Genomic DNA, 18105 nt, shown 5'->3' on the forward strand with positions numbered 1-18105 from the left:
ATGGCCTCTGTTGAAGATCTTGGTAGGCAGTTGGTCCTGTGCAGGAGAAAGCATGTCCTTCAGATATACTGGCCTCAAACTGTAATGGGTTTTGAAGACAACACAGGCATTTAGAATTTGGCTCAGAGACAAGTTAGAAGTCAAGCATAGTTGCTTCAATAACTTAGCCCTAATTTTTTGTATTGATGAGGATGTGTATTTGTTCTTTTTTTAGGTGATTGAACATAGTTGCATTCAGGATTTCATGCATCATGCAATTCACCTCCCCAAGAAGTCTCCATTAAACTCTAAAGTGCGAGAGGTGCGTTGATATTCATGCTAAACCAGTGGCTTTCAGAATTCCTATCTTTTCCCTTTCCACAGAGAAATTCCTGTGAATCTGCCATAGGAAGCGCACACATTGCTCAGTGCCTTGGGTGTCTTTTAGAATGCATACTCAATGTACACAAATGAAGGCCTGGCTGGGCTTCACTTTTGCCTTGCAGGGTGATCCCCCAAAACACATATTGTGCTCTCCTGAAGTTGTTCACAGCAGGAGAACACTGATGGCAATTGGCATGCTGTCTTTTAGAAAAACTTTTACAGCATTGAGGAACCCAGTAATTAACGATAATATTTGTTCAGTGCATTTATATTCTGCCTTTCCTAGAAGGAGCTCAAAGGAGCATGCATAGTTCTACCCTCTCTTACTCACAAATCCATGTAAAGTAGATTAGGCATAGAGAGCTCTTGATTCACAAATGATCATACACTGGTTTATAAGCCATGGGATGATGGTGCAAATCCTGTTGCAACTGGCCCATTACTTGCTGAGCCTCATGGCTGAGTGAGAATTTGAATCTATTCCCCAGTCCTGGTCCAGCCCTCTAACCCAGAGCTTTCCGAACGGTGTGTCGTAACACAATAGTGCAGGCATCCCCAAACTGCGGCCCTCCAGATGTTTTGGCCTACAACTCCCATGATCCCTAGCTAACAGGACCAGTGGTCGGGGAAGATGGGAATTGTAGTCCAAAACATCTGGAGGGCCGAAGTTTGGTGGTGCCTGCGATAGTGTGTCGGCTGCAGTTTGCAGGTGTGTCACGCAAATGCTCCTGGAACTGGAAAGGAGTTAGTTAAACTTCGGTTTGCTAGTAAAACTATATTACTGTGTTGCAAAATGACACGTTTAAAAAGTGTGTCACCACTCTGCTCTAACCATACAATAACAAATTATTTAATTTGAAAAGTATCTGTTCCAGTTGTTATTGTGTGTCACAAAAGTTTGACTCTCAGCATTGTTAGTTTTTTTCTGAATCCTCAGTTTAACCTTAACCAGACTACTCTGGGGGTGGTGAATACGATCCAGCTGGCAGGCCAGATCCTGAACTTGCACACTCTTGGATGGGCCTTTTTTGGTGGGTACGTGGGGCTACCCACCTGTCCATCACCTGCCATCACTATGATGGGAGGCAGGGGTATGGGCACAAGGGCTTTATTAGCTGACTTTACTAGAAGGTAGTATAGTGGGAGTGCAGAGGGTTTTGGAGTCTCAAGTGTGGGTTCGAATCCCATTCTTGTAGATTATAAAGGGAGGGATTATAAATCCCTGTGATTTACTCTATCAAAGTTACCCCTAAGTTCTTGGGCAGACATCCTGGTAGTAGTTATTAATTTAGTGGTGGAAGTCTTGACAGTGAAATTGGAAGTGAAATATACCACAAGTATAGTGCTATTGTGACAGGGAGAAATTGTTTTCATAGTAGGTGTATTAATTAATCATAACGAAATTGTGGGTATGAGGCTCGACTTCATAAGAATCCCATGGTTAGTAAGGTAGTTTTTGCTATTACGTTGATTGTAAAATTAGCATTTAATTCCTATTGAGTACATACAAATAGTTGTGTGGTTCTTTTGCTCAATCAGTCTACACTCTTCATTCTTTACAATATTCATGAATATCATGTGGTCAAATATTTATCTGTAAGCATCTTCATAAGCAAAATACTTTTTAAGCATAGCATATAACAGCAGTAATCAATGGTGCTCTCCAAATATTGTTGGAGTCCTATCAGCTCCAACTAGTATGACCAGTGGTCAAGGATGATGGGAATTGTAGTCCTGCATCTGGAGGGCATCACATTGGCTGTCCCTAGCATATAAGATCATCTATGGTTGTCTGCTTACACAAACCACAGGAATTCTTATTTTGCAAAAGCTAATCACTGGATAAAGGGAGTTGTATTTCTCAAATAGCCCATGAAATGAAGTGACTAACTTCCTGCATAATTTGCATTTCCATTTTGTCAGTTGCTGATCTATTTCCACAAACAAAACAAATGTCGTCAAGGAGTTGAAGAAGTTGTTTATAGACTTTATCAACCAATTCTTTGGAGAGCATTGAAGGTAATTGTTTAAAATGTTACCTATCATCTTTGCGGATATTTTTACATCAAGATTGTTGAAAAGGATTTGAAAAATAATTGGACCTTTTATAAAGATAGCTTCCAATAGTCTTTCACGTTGTAAGTCACCACTGGCCAAGCCTAGTCAAGCATATATCTGACAAAATATATGTTGCATACTCTCTTCTGTGCCAAGTGCCACTACAGAGCTGGTCTCGGTTGAGAAGGGGGTCTTCCTGTAAATAAGGGTTCAACTTGTTTTGCATAGGGTGGCATTACCCTTCATGGAGTGGAGATCCTCCAGAATCTGGCTTTGCTTCTGAGTCAGTGTATCATTTTATTTTTCACCCAGATAACTTTTTTTATGGTGTGGCTGTATCAAAGTAGTAAGAAAGCAAAGGAAGAAAGCAAAACATATATAAAATATAAATTTAATAAATGATAATGATATTATTATTATTATTATTATTATTATTATTATTATTACTACTACTACTACTACTACTACTACTACTACTACCACTATTTTCAGATAATGGCTGTAGTTTGCCTTTGCCCAGGTCCAGTTGGTGCACCTTTTTACCTTTTTACAAGAGTATATGACAGCTTTTATCTTGACGTGAAACCACAGAGAGAGCTCTGCTTCTGAATAACTAGCCCTTTGCACATATTTGTTAAGCATTATTGTGCAGATAAATGCGCCGTCAGGTGCCTGCTAGCTTAGAAGCAGCTAGCTTATTTAGCCATAATAAGTACAGTAGGATCCCTTGCCTGCTGCTGTGTGGAAAGGGAAGAAAAGCCTAGTGTAGTTGCCGTTTACTTAAAGGTCTGAAACGGAATTATATTTTTATAATCTCATTGAGTGGAGAAAATTGAGGTAAAATGGAAGCAAAAGCTTCTGAACAGCTTGTCCTGGCTGTGTTGGAGGCGGATTGGAAAGAGACAGGGCAAATAAGCCAAAGGTTTTTTTAGGTTCATTCTTCTAAGGTTAAACTATTGTTGATAGTTAAATTCAAATGGGACCATTAACACTGCTGCAGGTTCACACCTTAAACTCATTGTGCACCCTTGCTTTTAACACATGACAATGATTTAGGCATTAAGGATTTGCTTTGTCCATGGTTTATATAACTATAATTTACTTGACTACTTTCTTGCTTTGTGACAGGCCAGAAACTCGGAAATCCGATCAAATGCAGCATTGCTATTTATGGATGCATTTCCAATTATTGATCCATCTTTTAATAAAGAAGATATGGAAAATGAAATCCAAAGGCAATTTGATGAGCTCTTTGTAAGTCCACTGCGTGTTTCTCTCCCCTCCCTCCATCTAGCTAGTCTTATTTAAGGTTAGCAAAAAGGAAGGAAATCCATTTTGCTGGAAAATGGAATTGGAGACATCAGTGCTTTTTTTATTTTTACAAGTAGCTGTCTTGCTTTATTTTGAACTTTTCAGCATCTTCATAATTACAAAGCAACCTAAAAGTAAAAACTCTGAAAACATAGATTCTTATTAGGCTAGATGATATGTCACTATCAGAATAGTGAAAGCCGATTGCTTCTCTCTTCCTCTTCCCTTCAATACTAGAGTATAATGTTATTGTATAAATGTACATACACATTTATTTGGATCATTGGCTCCCACAGAAACTTAAATACTGTAAGTTTAAAATATACATTGGTAATGAACATTTTAGAACAAGAAATAACTGTATTGATGAAGACATACTTTAAAGCCCATATAGGTGGAAAATATAGACATGTATTGCCTTTCTGAAAATATCTAAGGTGCCATCCTTTGATAAGGTTTCCTTCACAAATGTGAGCTATTTAGTTGCAAAGAAGACTGGAAATTGTGACTTAGTAGTCTTTATTTTTTCCCTGTTTCTAGACTCTCTTAGAAGATCCTCAACCCCTAGTCCGCTCAACAGGTGTGCTTGGTGTTAGTAAAATAGCATTCAAATATTGGGAAATTATTCCTGCAAATGTGCTTGCTGATCTCTTGAAAACTCTAATTGAAGATCTTGCTTTTGATGCAGCTTCAGCTGATGTTCGATGCTCTGTTTTTAAAGTAAGTGCCTTCACAACAAAATGAAGTGTCTCTTCTTTAGTGATTAGTTTCTCCTTGGCTTGGTTCAAATGTCACTTAGCACAGGTGAGCATGACTATGATTTAAAAGTGAACACAGTTTGTTAGTGCACAACAGGAAATCACTAGACATATCAAGAGATCCATCACATCCTGGTCTCCATTTCTTCGAGCTCCTGCCATCGGGACGGAGATACAGAACAATGAAGGCGAGAACGAGCCATCTCAAGAACAGTTTCTTCTCTAGAGCAATTTCGGCCTTAAATGGAAAGTCTGGACTTTGAAGTCATCTTATTTTTACTTGTCATTTCGTATTGCATTGTTTAATTAATGTTTTGTAGTTATTTTAAATTTATGTGGAGTGCCTTATCTGAGTGGATGGAGCAGCTGAGTAATTTTGTTGTTTCCGCAGGGGGGCAGTGACAGTAAAGATTTATCTTATCTTAAACTCACAGATACTTGGTTTCTCTCCTTGCTGCTCTCAGGAACTAAGGCATGGTTAGCATTAGAGTTGCATCCAAACCCAGGCCTGCAATTTCTTCTCCAAAATCAGAGGAGCAGGTTCTTAGCTTGGGGGTACTGCTTGATTAACATTGTCACTGCAGACAGGTCCATGTTGCCTCAGTGGTAGCCATTTCTGGATCAGGAATGACTTAGCCACAGTAACCCATGTTCTTGTAACCTTACTTTTAGACCATTTAAATGTGCTCTACTTAGAACTACTTGTGAAGACAGTTATTTGGGATAGATGGTGGTGTTTGGGGTCATTTTTGTTTGTTTCGTTGCTGTAATGGATTGATATAATTCTTCCTCAACTGTTACAGCTGCATGATTTTAATGTGCTGTTGAATTTTTGTGGTTTTCATTTGTGTTTATCGTCCAGGGATCTTTCAATGCATGATAGTTTAAAAATTGATTAAGCACACTGTTTTGCTTTCATTTTGCTTGATGAAAAAGTTGGCTTTTCTCAATGCACAACTCAGAAATGCGTTGATTGGTTTTGGAGCGATCTCTTCTTTTGTGGGCAATTTGATGCAAGGCTCAGCCGTTCCCTCTACCCTGCCACTGAGCAGTGTGTAAAAGGGAGATTGTGGGCAGGTTTGAATTTCCTCTCGGAGCTCCCCCACTCCACCTACCCCCACAACACACACTGCTCAGCTATGTGGAGGAAGGCAGCCCGGCAGCCAGGAAAAAGTGGCCTGGGCAAAGGCAGGGCCCAGAGGAGAGGTTGCTGGGCTGAAGAGCATGCTACAAGACAGTAGTTCCCAAGCTCTGCTTTATAGCCAATGCTATTCCCTTTTAAAAATAAGCTTAGAAATAGTTGGCATGCAGAGATCATGCTGCTGATTAGTGATGAGCTTGTTAAAATAGGGTACTTCTGATTGGAATGAGAACGTAATCTTAATAACTAGAACAATGCTGTAATAGTAAAGTTCTCTAGAGCAGAAATGTTTGCTAACCTAATCATACCTTAAATTGGAATAAAAACATCAGTAGATGTACCAAACCTTTTAAATGCTTCTATTCTGCATAAATATATTTGCTGTCTTTGTTCCAGTTCAGCAGCACATCCCTAGAAGGAATATTAATAGGACAATTTTTATATTCACAACATATACCACTTTGCATTTAAATGGCATGTTTTAATAAAACGTGTTTCCTTGCTTTTTGTCATTCTCTAGAGCCAGTTCTCTAAGCTGCATGCAGTTAGCAATTAGAATAGTTTCAGTTCTGTATTCCCTGCTTTCTTGTGATAACCTTTTATTGGTCTTTTTCTTTTCTCTCATGCAGTGCTTGCCTATAATTTTGGACAACGTACTAACCCACCCATTATTGGAACAGCTCCTGCCAGCCCTGAAATACAATCTCCATGACAATTCGGAGAAAGTTAGAGTGGCTTTCGTTGATATGTTGCTGAAAATTAAGTCTGTCAAGGCTGCTAAGGTAGGATAAATTAGGTTTGCTAGGCTGCAGACAGGCTGCATAGAACTAGGCAATTTATTCTGAAAGATGTACATTCATCAGTACTGCAACAATCCTAAAAGAATAGGGGTGGAGGTAACCTATTAACACTTCACTTCAAACTATTTACTATTGTTGTATTTTAAACTAATCAGTGCCTTAAAAATGCCGGTTTCTTTTTTGCAGTTTTTCTGGCAGTTATCTTGATTGTATGTCCAGCAGTTGTATTCTGTTATTTCCTGATTATTTTTAAACATACAATAAGTTACAAATTATTGGTATTTTGTAGTTGCAAAAATAAACTGCCCCTAATTGGAAGAGATGTGAGAACTCAACAGGGCATTAACTGGATACCAAGAGCTGGGATGTTGGTGAATTGTTTAGGAAGAAATAGAACCAGGAGGAACAACTGTATTCCAACAGCTTTTAGGAAATATGAAGAAAAGTACTTTTTTCTATTATGTCTGCACCAGCAGCTCTTTCGTTGATTTTTTTTGGATGTGCATTTGCTGGAATATACATATGAGGAGGAGGACTTGGCTTTTTATAAGGGGGAAAAGGACAATCCTTGCACATGTACTGATAAACTTGCATTGAGATTTGAAAAAAATGAGAGTTTATTTTTCAGGCACCCGTTGCTATGCATACTTATAAGTAATGGTTAAGCAATGTGCCATTTGAGTCCCTTCCCCACTTGCAAGATTCCATAATTACAAATTTATAAGGCAATTTATAATCTTTTAATTATTATTTAAACTGTGTAATATATAATAATATTTAATTTTCAGTTGATTTATTTGACTTTCATTCATTAAATTTCTTTGAACCTCAAATGTTAGTACCTTTTTAAAGCACTGCTGACTTCTAGGCTACTTTGACCATTACTGCTTGCTCTTTATGTGTGGCAAGATCAGGAATGAGCCTTGAGCTCTTCCTTTCTGCTCTTCCCTCTGGTCAGAGAAGTGAATGCAGTTATTTGTAAGCTCTCCAGACCCTGGATATGGAACCTGTTTCCGCTTTAGCATCCATAATCTTGTTTAGATCAATGGAGTCTCTTTGTTGGCACCTCTGCACCTGTGGGAGGAAGAAAAGGTCCATGGACCATTTCTAACTGTGCTGAGCATAGAAGAGAAAAGGGAAGAAATATCCAAATAGCTGTTCAGCTGTGATACAGGTTTCCCAATTTCAACCTGCTTCAAAAAAGCATTTTCATACTCATTTAAGTGTGTTGAGACCAGAGTGTGAACAATAACTGCATGAATAATATATTCTGCTCCCTGTTCTGTTTTTAACACCAGTGGTGTGCTCGGAACTGCCACAATAAAGATGTGGCATTCCATTCCCAGAAGCCTTATCTAAACTCCATAGATTGGATGCAGACAGAGGTAGATAACAAGGTGTGATACAGGACAAGGACCAGTTGGAAGAGGGCTCATTGATTTTAACGTTGTATTTTTACGTTGTTGGAGCCTGCATAGGTTTGTGGGAAGAATCTATAACCTTTACGGTAAAGGACGGGTAAGAAATAATAATAATATTTACTAGCAGAAATTCTGAAAGGTTGAGGCTGTGATGATCCAGGAGGGGATTTGTAAAGGAATGTTTTGGATAGAGATTTTAGAAAAAGCATCATGTAAAGAAAGGCAAAATGGGATTATTAGATAATGTAATTATGATAACTTTTTATTTTTCCTCCTCTTCCTCACCTCCACACTGCCCTGCTCCAAATTCCTCACAAATCAGTTCTGGAAAATCTGTCCTATAGAGCATCTCTTAACTCGCCTTGAGATTGATTCACGGCCTGTGTCCCGGCGCATAGTAAATCTCCTGTTCAGCTCTTTCATGCCCATCGATCAACCGGAAGAAGTGTGGTGTGAGCGCTGTGTCACACTAATCCAAATGAACCCAGCAGCGGCTAGAAAGTTCTACCAGTATGCTTATGCGTACACCACCCCAACCAACATAGGTAAAGTTCTGGAAAGCTAATGGCTTGGTTTATAATAAAGACTCTATGAGCAAAAGTATTGTATAGTAGCTCTTACTGTAAAAGCTCGTAGGCCAGTAGCTGCTTCTGAAGAATTCTGTGCCAAATTATAAATGCCGGGAAGGGAGAGAGGGAGACCTATATGGGGTTTTTATTCTCATTGCTACCTTTTATATGCATGCATTATGTATCTACTTGGCTTATTTATTTTTAAATGGAGATTGTACTTAACTCCCTCCTCAGTGCATAGCCATGAGTGATACAGGGTGTTAACTTCAGCCACATTTAAATAATTTATTTTTATTTTATATTAAAATGTATAGCCATGAAGATGCTCAAGGCCATTTGCAAATCAATTAAAAACACTAGCAAGAAATATATTGAATAAAATATTAAGCTCTAAGCAGCACCGTGTTTTATCATTAAACTGTTTTTATTTTTATCTTTTGTTTACATTGAAGACTTTAAATGTTTAAATTTACTCATTTTTTGAATGTAAGTAATGATTGGGTTGACAGCTTTGCTGCCCACTACTTTAAATTGTTCCTGTTTCACACTATCACAATTCCATACTTTGTTCTTTAATTTTAGCTAAATTGATGCTTACCATTCAGAGCTGTTTGAACGCCTGTATCCGGCAGGGATTAAAAACTTCTGACAGTGACGATGAAGACAGTGAGAAAGAGAACATGAGTGTAAGAATGCAACACAAAGTTTCTAAGATAAAAAATGCTAATTAGGAGAATAAGAAGTGTTCTACGTACTTGGCTCAGTATTGTCTACACTGACTGGCAGTGGCTTTCTATGGTTTCAGAGAGGGGGCATTCCCAGCCAGGGATTGTACTCAGGACCTGAGCCTTTCTTGTACCTTGCTCTTTGGGACAAAATATAGAGGACAACTGTTCACTGTTTTACCTACCAAGAGCATTCCTTGGTGCTTCATGTAGGATGTGATGTTCCCCAGTTGCAGCACAGCTGCTAAACCAAGGTTTGGCTTAGCGTGTTGTCCAGACCTAGAAAACTGGTTAGTAGGAGAGACCACAAGGGAGCAAAGCAGGTGCAAGTTCCTATCTAGGAGCCAGCACACTCTGTTCCAGTAAGCTATGGTTTGCCTTACTGTGGAAGCAGGCCTGTGTGAGGTGTGTTCACTCTGTACCATATTGATTATTACTGGGACTGTCAGCACCTGAACCAGATTTAAACTATAATTTCGTTCTAGCAGCTAAATTGCTAACCCATAAAAGAAGTATTCGGTTGGGAGCTGCCCCGAGTGGCTGGGGAAACCAGATGGGCGGTATAAATAAATAATAATAATAATATTTATTTATTTATTTATAATTATAATTATTTATTATTATGATAGAAGAATTAATATTTAAATTTATGGAAAATTCTTGGTAATAAATTTTAGGCTAAGGGGAGAAATAGAAGATAGAAGGACGGGAAAATAAATTTTGATTTGGATAAATTGATTAATTATTGGTAAAGAATAGATGATGCTTTTAGAATAGAATATTTGAGTGATAATGATCAAATGTGTTAGAATGATTTAAGATATAAAATAGAAATTGCTTAATTGGAATTTTAAAATGGACCCAGTGAGGGGGGAATTGAGGAAGTCAACAATGTTAAGTAAAAAATGCAAGAATTGATATGATTTTTTAATTTATTTATTTTTTGTTTTTTGTTCTTGTTTTTGTGATTTTGTAATATTGGAAAATGAATAAAAATTATTTTTTTGGCGGGGGGGGGAATTCCTGACAACTTCCGTTGTATTAACATACACATGAGTTCAAGAAGGCCCTTTTTAAAAAGCCTATAAGCCTAATTTGAGACGCACTGTGCAAAAGAAATTGCATTATAATCCTCACATGTTTACATTTCAGGTGACACATAATGTGATGTCAGTTGATGACATACCTTCCATGGCAGGCTTACTTGAAATAATTGTAATTCTGTGGAGAAGCATTCAGAAAGCACTTAATCGCAACGAAAGAGCCAAAAACCATATTGTCCGAAAATTTGCTTCTGTACTATCTGAATATTTAAAAGTATTTAAGGTAAGTCTCCTGTGAGGTACACTTAAAACTCCTATAGATCGTTTGGATGCAAAGGTTTCATTCTGTTTGTGAAAAGGGTACAATTAAAAACAGAAGAGCCCCCTTAGAATCCAACTCACTTTAACACTTATCTCACAAGATTTATTCTGTGGCCCCTTGTCCCTCACTAGCTATAGGGGAAAGCATGCAAAGGTATTAAAAACAGAAAGAAGGTATGGAGGAGGCAAGGCTCAGTGATGTTGGAGAGCCTTTGCGCCGCCTTGACCAAGAGGTGGAGGGGAACAGGCAGCCCCTTCTGGTGCCCGAATTGAGGCTTGCCACTAAACGTAAGGTCGGGAGGAGGCGTTTCGGGGTGCCCAAGCTCTTATGCTGGTTACACAACAGGAAATGTCCACTCCCAAATTCTGCGAGTGACTAGGAGGTCATGTTTTCTGCTATCTGCACTGTAAATACTACCGGTATGCACAATAAAACATTTAAAGACAAGCACGGACTTGGGCGTCCTTACTCATGAGTAGCCGCAACACCACCCTTACAATATGGAATGTTTGTCATTCATAGATCTAAATGATCAGGGATTCTTTTTATTCAGCGCTGTTCAAAATTGTAAAAATAAAACTGGGAAGTACAATCTAACAGTAAACATATGCAAGCCAAGTGTACATAACACCTAAGACCATTGCTAGTTTATATTTGTAGCACAGTCTAGGCAGACCAAACTTGTGGCAGTCAAGTATACAAGATGTACCAATTTGAATCAGGCTTAAAAATTGTTGACCTGACTTTTTGAGAATTTTAATGAATTAGGAACTTGCTGTGAAACTGGAGGGGCACCATGTGAAGTACTTGGTTCTCTTTGTAAGTGGCCTTGTTTACCAAAGGTTTAGAAATTCCTTATTAGACTGTTATTTGTTTCAACCTAGGATGAACGTTGTGTGTCACCAATAATTGTCCTTGCATCTTTCATGACTTCTGCTGCTATTCCTACATTCAGGTATTTATGTATTTAGTTATAGTTGCAAATGTGAATAGAAACTTTCCCTGTCAACTGTGTGCCATGCAGATTTGATTCTAGTAAGGATTTTTGATCCATAGGCATGTAGAAAAGTTGTGTAGGCTTTTGAGGTAACCTTATATACTTAAATGGCTAACGTGCCGTGTTTGCATTTGTTTATAGTTGTGGTGTGGTCTCTAAGCTGAAGAATCTGGAAAATGGTGCCACTGAAAACAAATACTCTTCCCTGCTTGACTGTCTGTGTCGTTGGGGTAAAGTGGGACACATTTTTGAATTAATCTATGATTGGATAACTGCTGAGCCAGTCAGAAGAGAGGTGCGTTAAAAGTCTGGCTTTGAAACTTGGCAGAGCAAAGAGTATATTGTTTGTTAATGTAATGTTTGAAATACTGTGTTAAAAAAGAAAATAATAAAAATTATACTTAAAAAAAGGTCTGGCTTTGCCTTATGCACCTTTTGTAGATGGATCATTACTTTAGTTAACATTTTAAAATGACATCTTCCTACTGTTTAAATATAAAGGAGCTCTTTTCTCTTTGTATTTAGAGTAACGGCACTTCTGAACGGCGAGTACGTATCCAGGAGACACATGAGTCGAAACCAGAATTGGCGCTTGATTATATGGAGTATTTGCTGGCTCATTACATGAATCGGGATTGTCTCCTGTCACTCCCCAAAGAGAAGCTGGACCATCTTTTGAAAGCTCTAGAAGCTGCAAAGGTTAGATTTCACTCTTTCACAGTATTGTATGGCAATCTGAATTAATGCCAGCAAGTAACATAGAAGGTTTACTGGATGATTATGGAACAAATTTGCTGTTACCTGCCTTTTGGATATCTTTTTCTGCTCCACAATCATCCAGTAAAACTTTAAAGCAACTTATTCCAACAAAATGTAGCCTTCATATGTTGCCTAAGAGTTCATCTTTTATTGTGGGTCAAATTGATGTAAAAATCTTCATCTCTGTTCAGAATGCACACATAGTCAGTTGTATCAGTTCAGATTAACATTGCTTGATAATATTGGTCAAGGATTCCCAAAAGGTAAATGATATATGATCATTATACTGTACTTCTGTTCTTCTATATTTGCTCCAACCCGGAACCTTTGCATTTGCAAGGAGCAGCAGGATTACATAATACAGGAACTACCATGAGAAATACCTTGACTACAGTGATGCGTCTGTACAGTGGTACCTCTGCTTACGAATTTAATGCGTTCCGAACACACATTTGTAAGTCGAAAAAAATTGTAAGTCGAATCCCATAGGAATGCATTGGGAGAAAAAATTCGTAAGTCGAAGCAACCCTATCTAAAAATTCGTAAGTAGAAAAAATCCTATCTAAACCGCATCCAAGATGGCGGACGGAGCTCCATTTGTAAGTAGAAAAATTCGTAAGTAGAGTTATTTGTAAGTAGAGGTACCACTGTATTTCCTCACAAGCACAAGATTTTTTTGTCTCTTATTGTGCAAGCTCTGTAATAAAATAGAACAGTTTGAACAGGATGATGCAATGCATGCTAGTATATGCCTGCTAGAGCGACACTTAAACTAGGTTTAAGTGGGCAATGTGGCAATAGTGGCCGTTTACTTCAGGTGTATGGATTAACATTTTATTTGAGGGTGAGCATCCAGTGCATCATCAGAATTGGGTAGCTAGGTTGCCTAGTGTAATTTTCTCAATAGAATGAACTATTAGTCTCTTTTGTATTGGATTATGGTTCATGTTGTCAGTTCTGGGGATCGTTCTAGCTTCACACTATTTTGCTTATGTGTGTGATGGCCAGGAACGTAACCTCTGCATAAGATGTGAATTACCTGTACTCGTAAATACCCTCCACTCCTCAAAATCTCTGTGCAGGATGTTCAGATTGTTTTCTTCCTAAGTATAATTTTTACATTTCAGGATGTTCTAGGCTCTTCTAGTAGAGGATCTGATGCAAGACCTCCCTTTTACCCTGCAACTGCACAGAGAGCCTTCAGTCTGTATTGCAGATTAAATATACATCTTCAATATAAGGTACTGTCATGTCAAGAGTTGCTTTGCGTTTGAGAAGCAATAGCTCTCAAAATCTGAATATATTATATCACATATTTGTGTGCTTCTGTTTTCATCTTAACAGTTTGCCTCTGAAGGGCAGGAGTACCTGTCAGCTTTGGAGAAAGCAGGAGTTTGGATAGAAAATAGCATTCTGCCTGCTTTTGAAATAGATGAAGAGGAAGGCAACATAGAGCAGCTCAGTGAAACCTCTCAGCTGGTGGTTCAGGTAAAATGTACAGTATGTGCATGTTGTGGGGGTTTTCTCATGTATTTTGAATTAGTGCAGTACCTCACACTTTCTCAATTGAGACCTCACACAAGAGAAACACAGATGCAATCCATAATTTAGAGCTGCTTGTGCTCACCTATGATTTGTTTCCTTTTACTTTATTATATTTTTATCTTGCTCTTCCAAGATACTCACAGTTGCTTCACTTATTCTTCTCTTCCTTAGCTCTGTGCTTTTGTTTATGTGGCACAACAGCCTTAAGAGGTAGACTAACTGCCATGCCTATGGTTTGTCAATTTGTATAGGAACTTGTTCAAACCATGGCCTTAGACTCTGATTTGCTGACTGGCAATGAGATGTCAGATCAGATGCCATGATAAATGATATCTAAGCTTCCTTAACTGGGGTTTGATGTCTGATATTGATTGCAGGATTATTTTGTCGTTCATTTTTGGTTTTTACAAGGGTGAGCTCCTCAAGAGTTGTGCTAGTAACAGCCAGTGGAACAAAGGATTGTAGATTGTAGATACTAAATCCTTCAAAGCACTCGCCTGCTATTTACTTAGGAAATGCATGATAAAACATGAGTCTGGCTTCTTAAGAAACATGTAATTTTAATATTAGCTAATGGGATGATTAAATAAACTCCCTATGTCTATAAAATAACTGCTCTCCAGTTATTCTGCTTGAAGGGTAGCACTGTAAAGTTTGTTTATTCACCTATAAAAGTTGATCCAATAAGCAAGAGCCTACTAACTCTTCTTTTGGTTTAAAACTGTCAAAAATGAGGTGTCATTAGGGAATACTGTATTTTAAAAAAATGACAAAAATATTTAAACAGAAATTTTAAAAAATAAACTTTGTATTTCCTAGCTTGCTAATAACTTGTCATCCATTTCCTACTCTCAAGTGTGCTTTAATCTCAATAGATGCTTATTAACCGCATCTAAATATTAAGTACTGGCCATGCACAAAAACCTTAATACATTTCAACTTTTCATATGTAGAATTACCTGACAGTTTGCAAAGATGTTATAGCTGTTGGCCTTGGTGATTCAGAATTTCAAGCACACCTCCTGAACTTGACCATTGCCGTCATACACACAGGTATGTTTCTGGCTAATTAATGCTGCCTTTTATTTTGTGTGGTTTTGTTTGGCCCATAAACCTTTAGAACATGACAAGGATGCCACATTTCCAAAATTAAAATTTATGAAACTATGTACTGTACTTTAAACACTGTGTATACACATACATACATGCCCACACCAATATTCAAGGTTAACATACAAAGTAGATCCCAGAGAAGAGAAAATCAGCAACATTGGAAAAAGCATATATTGTGTAATAAAATACATATTTATAAGGGTTGCATCTGATGCCATCTGTGGACAAGTAGAACTTTACCTTCCTCTCCTCTTCCATGCAACCCTCAAAATCTTCTTTGGGGTGCTGCAAGAGGAAGGAGAGAAGTCCAATTCATATAGTAGGGCTTCACATCATGAAGTTTGCTTGTGCAATACTGGATTCTGCCCAAATGGTATAAATTGTAGTAAGCTAACGACAATGTTGATACAAGTAGGTTTCTGTATGCAGTAATAACAAATAAGTTATATAATGACGGTGCAATTCAGTTGCTGATACTAAAATGAGTTTTAGAAATGCTGTTAGTTAGTTCTAGAAAGAACTAGTTCCAGAGGTGGGCCTGAACTGCATATTGTGCAAGCAGTTAGATAGCAGTGGTGTGTCTCTGATGCAGAGAACAAAGCAAATCCAGCACAGAAACTGAAATCACAGTTCAATGATTACCCTACAGGATATACCTAGTAAGATGTTGATCTTTTAACTTGTGTTTGTTGTTTAGTCGTTTAGTTGTGTCCGACTCTTCGTGACCCCATGGACCATAGCATACCAGGCACTCCTGTCTTCCACTGCCTCCCGCAGTTTGGTCAAACTCATGTTCGTAACTTCAAGAACACTGTCCAACCATCTCGTCCTCTGTCGTCCCCTTCTCCTAGTGCCCTCCATCTTTCCCAACATCAGGGTCTTTTCCAGGGAGTATTCTCTTCTCATGAGGTGGCCAAAATATTGGAGCCTCAGCTTCAGGATCTGTCCTTCCAGTGAGCACTCAGGGCTGATTTCCTTAAGAATGGATAGGTTTGATCTTCTTGCAGTCCATGGGACTCTCAAGGGTCTCCTCCAGCACCATAATTCAAACGTATCAATTCTTCTGCGATCAGCCTTCTTTATGGTCCAGCTCTCACTTCCATACATCACTACTGGGGAAACCATAGCTTTAACTATACGGACCTTTGTCGGCAAGGTGATGTCTCTGCTTTTTAAGATGCTGTCTAGGTTTGTCATTGCTTTTCTCCCAAGAAGCAGGCGTCTTTTAATTTCGTGACTGCTGTCACCATCTGCAGTGATCAAGGAGCCCAAGAATGTAAAATCTCTCACTTCCTCCATTTCTTCCCCTTCTATTTGCCAGGAGGTGATGGGACCAGTGGCCATGATCTTGGTTTTTTTGATGTTGAGCTTCAGACCATATTTTACGCTCTCCTCTTTCACCCTCATTAAAAGGTTCTTTAATTCCTCCTTACTTTCTGCCATCAAGGTTGTGTCATCAGCATATCTGAGGTTGTTGATATTCCTTCCGGCAATCTTAATTCAGGTTTGGGATTCATCTAGTCCAGCCTTTTGCATGATGAATTCTGCATATAAGTTAAATAAGCAGGGAGACAATATACAACCTTGTCGTACTCCTTTCCCAATTTTGAACCAATCAGTTGTTCCATATCCAGTTCTAACTGTAGCTTCTTGTCCCACATAGAGATTTCTCAGGAGACAGATGAGGTGATCAGGCACTCCCATTTCTTTAAGAACTTGCCATAGTTTGCTGTGGTCGACACAGTCAAAGGCTTTTGCATAGTCAATGAAGCAGAAGTAGACATTTTTCTGGAACTCTCTAGCTTTCTCCATAATCCAGCGCATGTTTGCAATTTGGTCTCTGGTTCCTCTGCCCCTTCGAAATCCAGCTTGCACTTCTGGGAGTTCTCGGTCCACATACTGCCTAAGCCTGCCTTGTAGAATTTTAAGCATAACCTTGCTAGCGTGTGAAATGAGCGCAATTGTGCGGTAGTTGGAGCATTCTTTGGCACTGCCCTTCTTTGGGATTGGGATGTAGACTGATCTTCTCCAATCCTCTGGCCATTGCTGAGTTTTCCAAACTTGCTGGCATATTGGGTGTAGCACCTTAACAGCATCATCTTTTAAAATTTTAAATAGTTCAGCTGGAATATCATCACTTCCACTGGCCTTGTTATTAGCAGTGCTTTCTAAGGCCCATTTGACTTCACTCTCCAAGATGTCTGGCTCAAGGTCAGCAACCACACTACCTGGGGTGTACGAGACCTCCATATCTTTCTGGTATAATTCCTCTGTGTATTCTTGCCACCTCCTCTTGATGTCTTCTGCTTCTGTTAGGTCCTTACCACTTTTGTCCTTTATTATGGTAATCTTTTTACGAAATGTTCCTTTCATATCTCCAATTTTCTTGAACAGATCTCTGGTTTTCCCCATTATATTGTTTTCCTCCATTTCTTTGCATTGCTCATTTAAGAAGGCCCTCTTCTCTCTCCTTCCTATTTTTTGGAAATCTACAGTTTCCTGTATCTTTCACTATCTCCCTCGCATTTTGCTTGCCTCCTCTCCCCCGCTATTTGTAAGGCCTCGTTGGACAGCCATTTTGCTTTCTTGCATTTCCTTTTCCTTGGGATGGTTTTCGTTGCTGCCTCCTGTATAATGTTACGAGCCTCCATCCATAGTTCTTCAGGCACTCTGTCCACCAAATCTAAATCCTTAAACCTGTTCCTCACTTCCACTGTGTATTCATAAGGGATTTGATTTAGATCGTATCTTACTGGCTCAGTGGTTTTTCCTACTTTCTTCAGTTTAAGCTGGAATTTTGCTATAAGAAGCTGATGATCTGAGCCACAGTCAGCTCCAGGTCTTGTTTTTGCTGACTTTTAACTACTTCACCAAAATACCTCCTTTTCTGAGTGCATTAATTGGATGGCAAAGCCATAGAGCCAAAACAGTTCCTATCCTGTATTAGAAATGAGGGTCCTTTTTCAGTCTGAAAGCCACATTGCCTTCTGGACAACCTTCCATAGACCACGGGTCAGTGGTAGGCAGAGCAACAAATGTCAGTTTTACCTTCGGTACAGTAGGTTACTTTCTACGCCCACTCACATGCCCCTCTCTAAGCGAGAGCTTTTATCCAAGTTCATGGACGCATTTCAGTTGGGCAAAAATGCTTGGCCAGGCGTATGGCCTAGAGCAGGC

General features: G+C 38.8%; 1 protein-coding gene across 4 annotated transcripts in view; it reads left to right on the forward strand.

Annotated features, from left to right (window-relative positions):
- NCAPG2 (non-SMC condensin II complex subunit G2) overlaps positions 1 to 18105 on the forward strand; it is a 39914-nt gene that overhangs the window by 8663 nt on the left and 13146 nt on the right. For all 4 annotated transcript variants that reach the window (XM_060280907.1, XM_060280909.1, XM_060280910.1 and 1 more), the window contains 14 exons: positions 215 to 301; positions 2287 to 2382; positions 3550 to 3675; positions 4273 to 4452; positions 6261 to 6413; positions 8175 to 8397; positions 9007 to 9110; positions 10302 to 10475; positions 11399 to 11469; positions 11653 to 11806; positions 12037 to 12210; positions 13398 to 13511; positions 13615 to 13758; positions 14769 to 14868. In XM_060280907.1, the coding sequence (XP_060136890.1) occupies positions 215 to 301; positions 2287 to 2382; positions 3550 to 3675; positions 4273 to 4452; positions 6261 to 6413; positions 8175 to 8397; positions 9007 to 9110; positions 10302 to 10475; positions 11399 to 11469; positions 11653 to 11806; positions 12037 to 12210; positions 13398 to 13511; positions 13615 to 13758; positions 14769 to 14868 (1900 nt within the window). The remainder of the gene's footprint in view (positions 1 to 214; positions 302 to 2286; positions 2383 to 3549; positions 3676 to 4272; positions 4453 to 6260; positions 6414 to 8174; positions 8398 to 9006; positions 9111 to 10301; positions 10476 to 11398; positions 11470 to 11652; positions 11807 to 12036; positions 12211 to 13397; positions 13512 to 13614; positions 13759 to 14768; positions 14869 to 18105) is intronic.

Source organism: Zootoca vivipara, chromosome 12, assembly GCF_963506605.1.
Source record: "Zootoca vivipara chromosome 12, rZooViv1.1, whole genome shotgun sequence".
NCBI classification, from domain to species: Eukaryota; Metazoa; Chordata; class Lepidosauria; order Squamata; family Lacertidae; genus Zootoca; species Zootoca vivipara.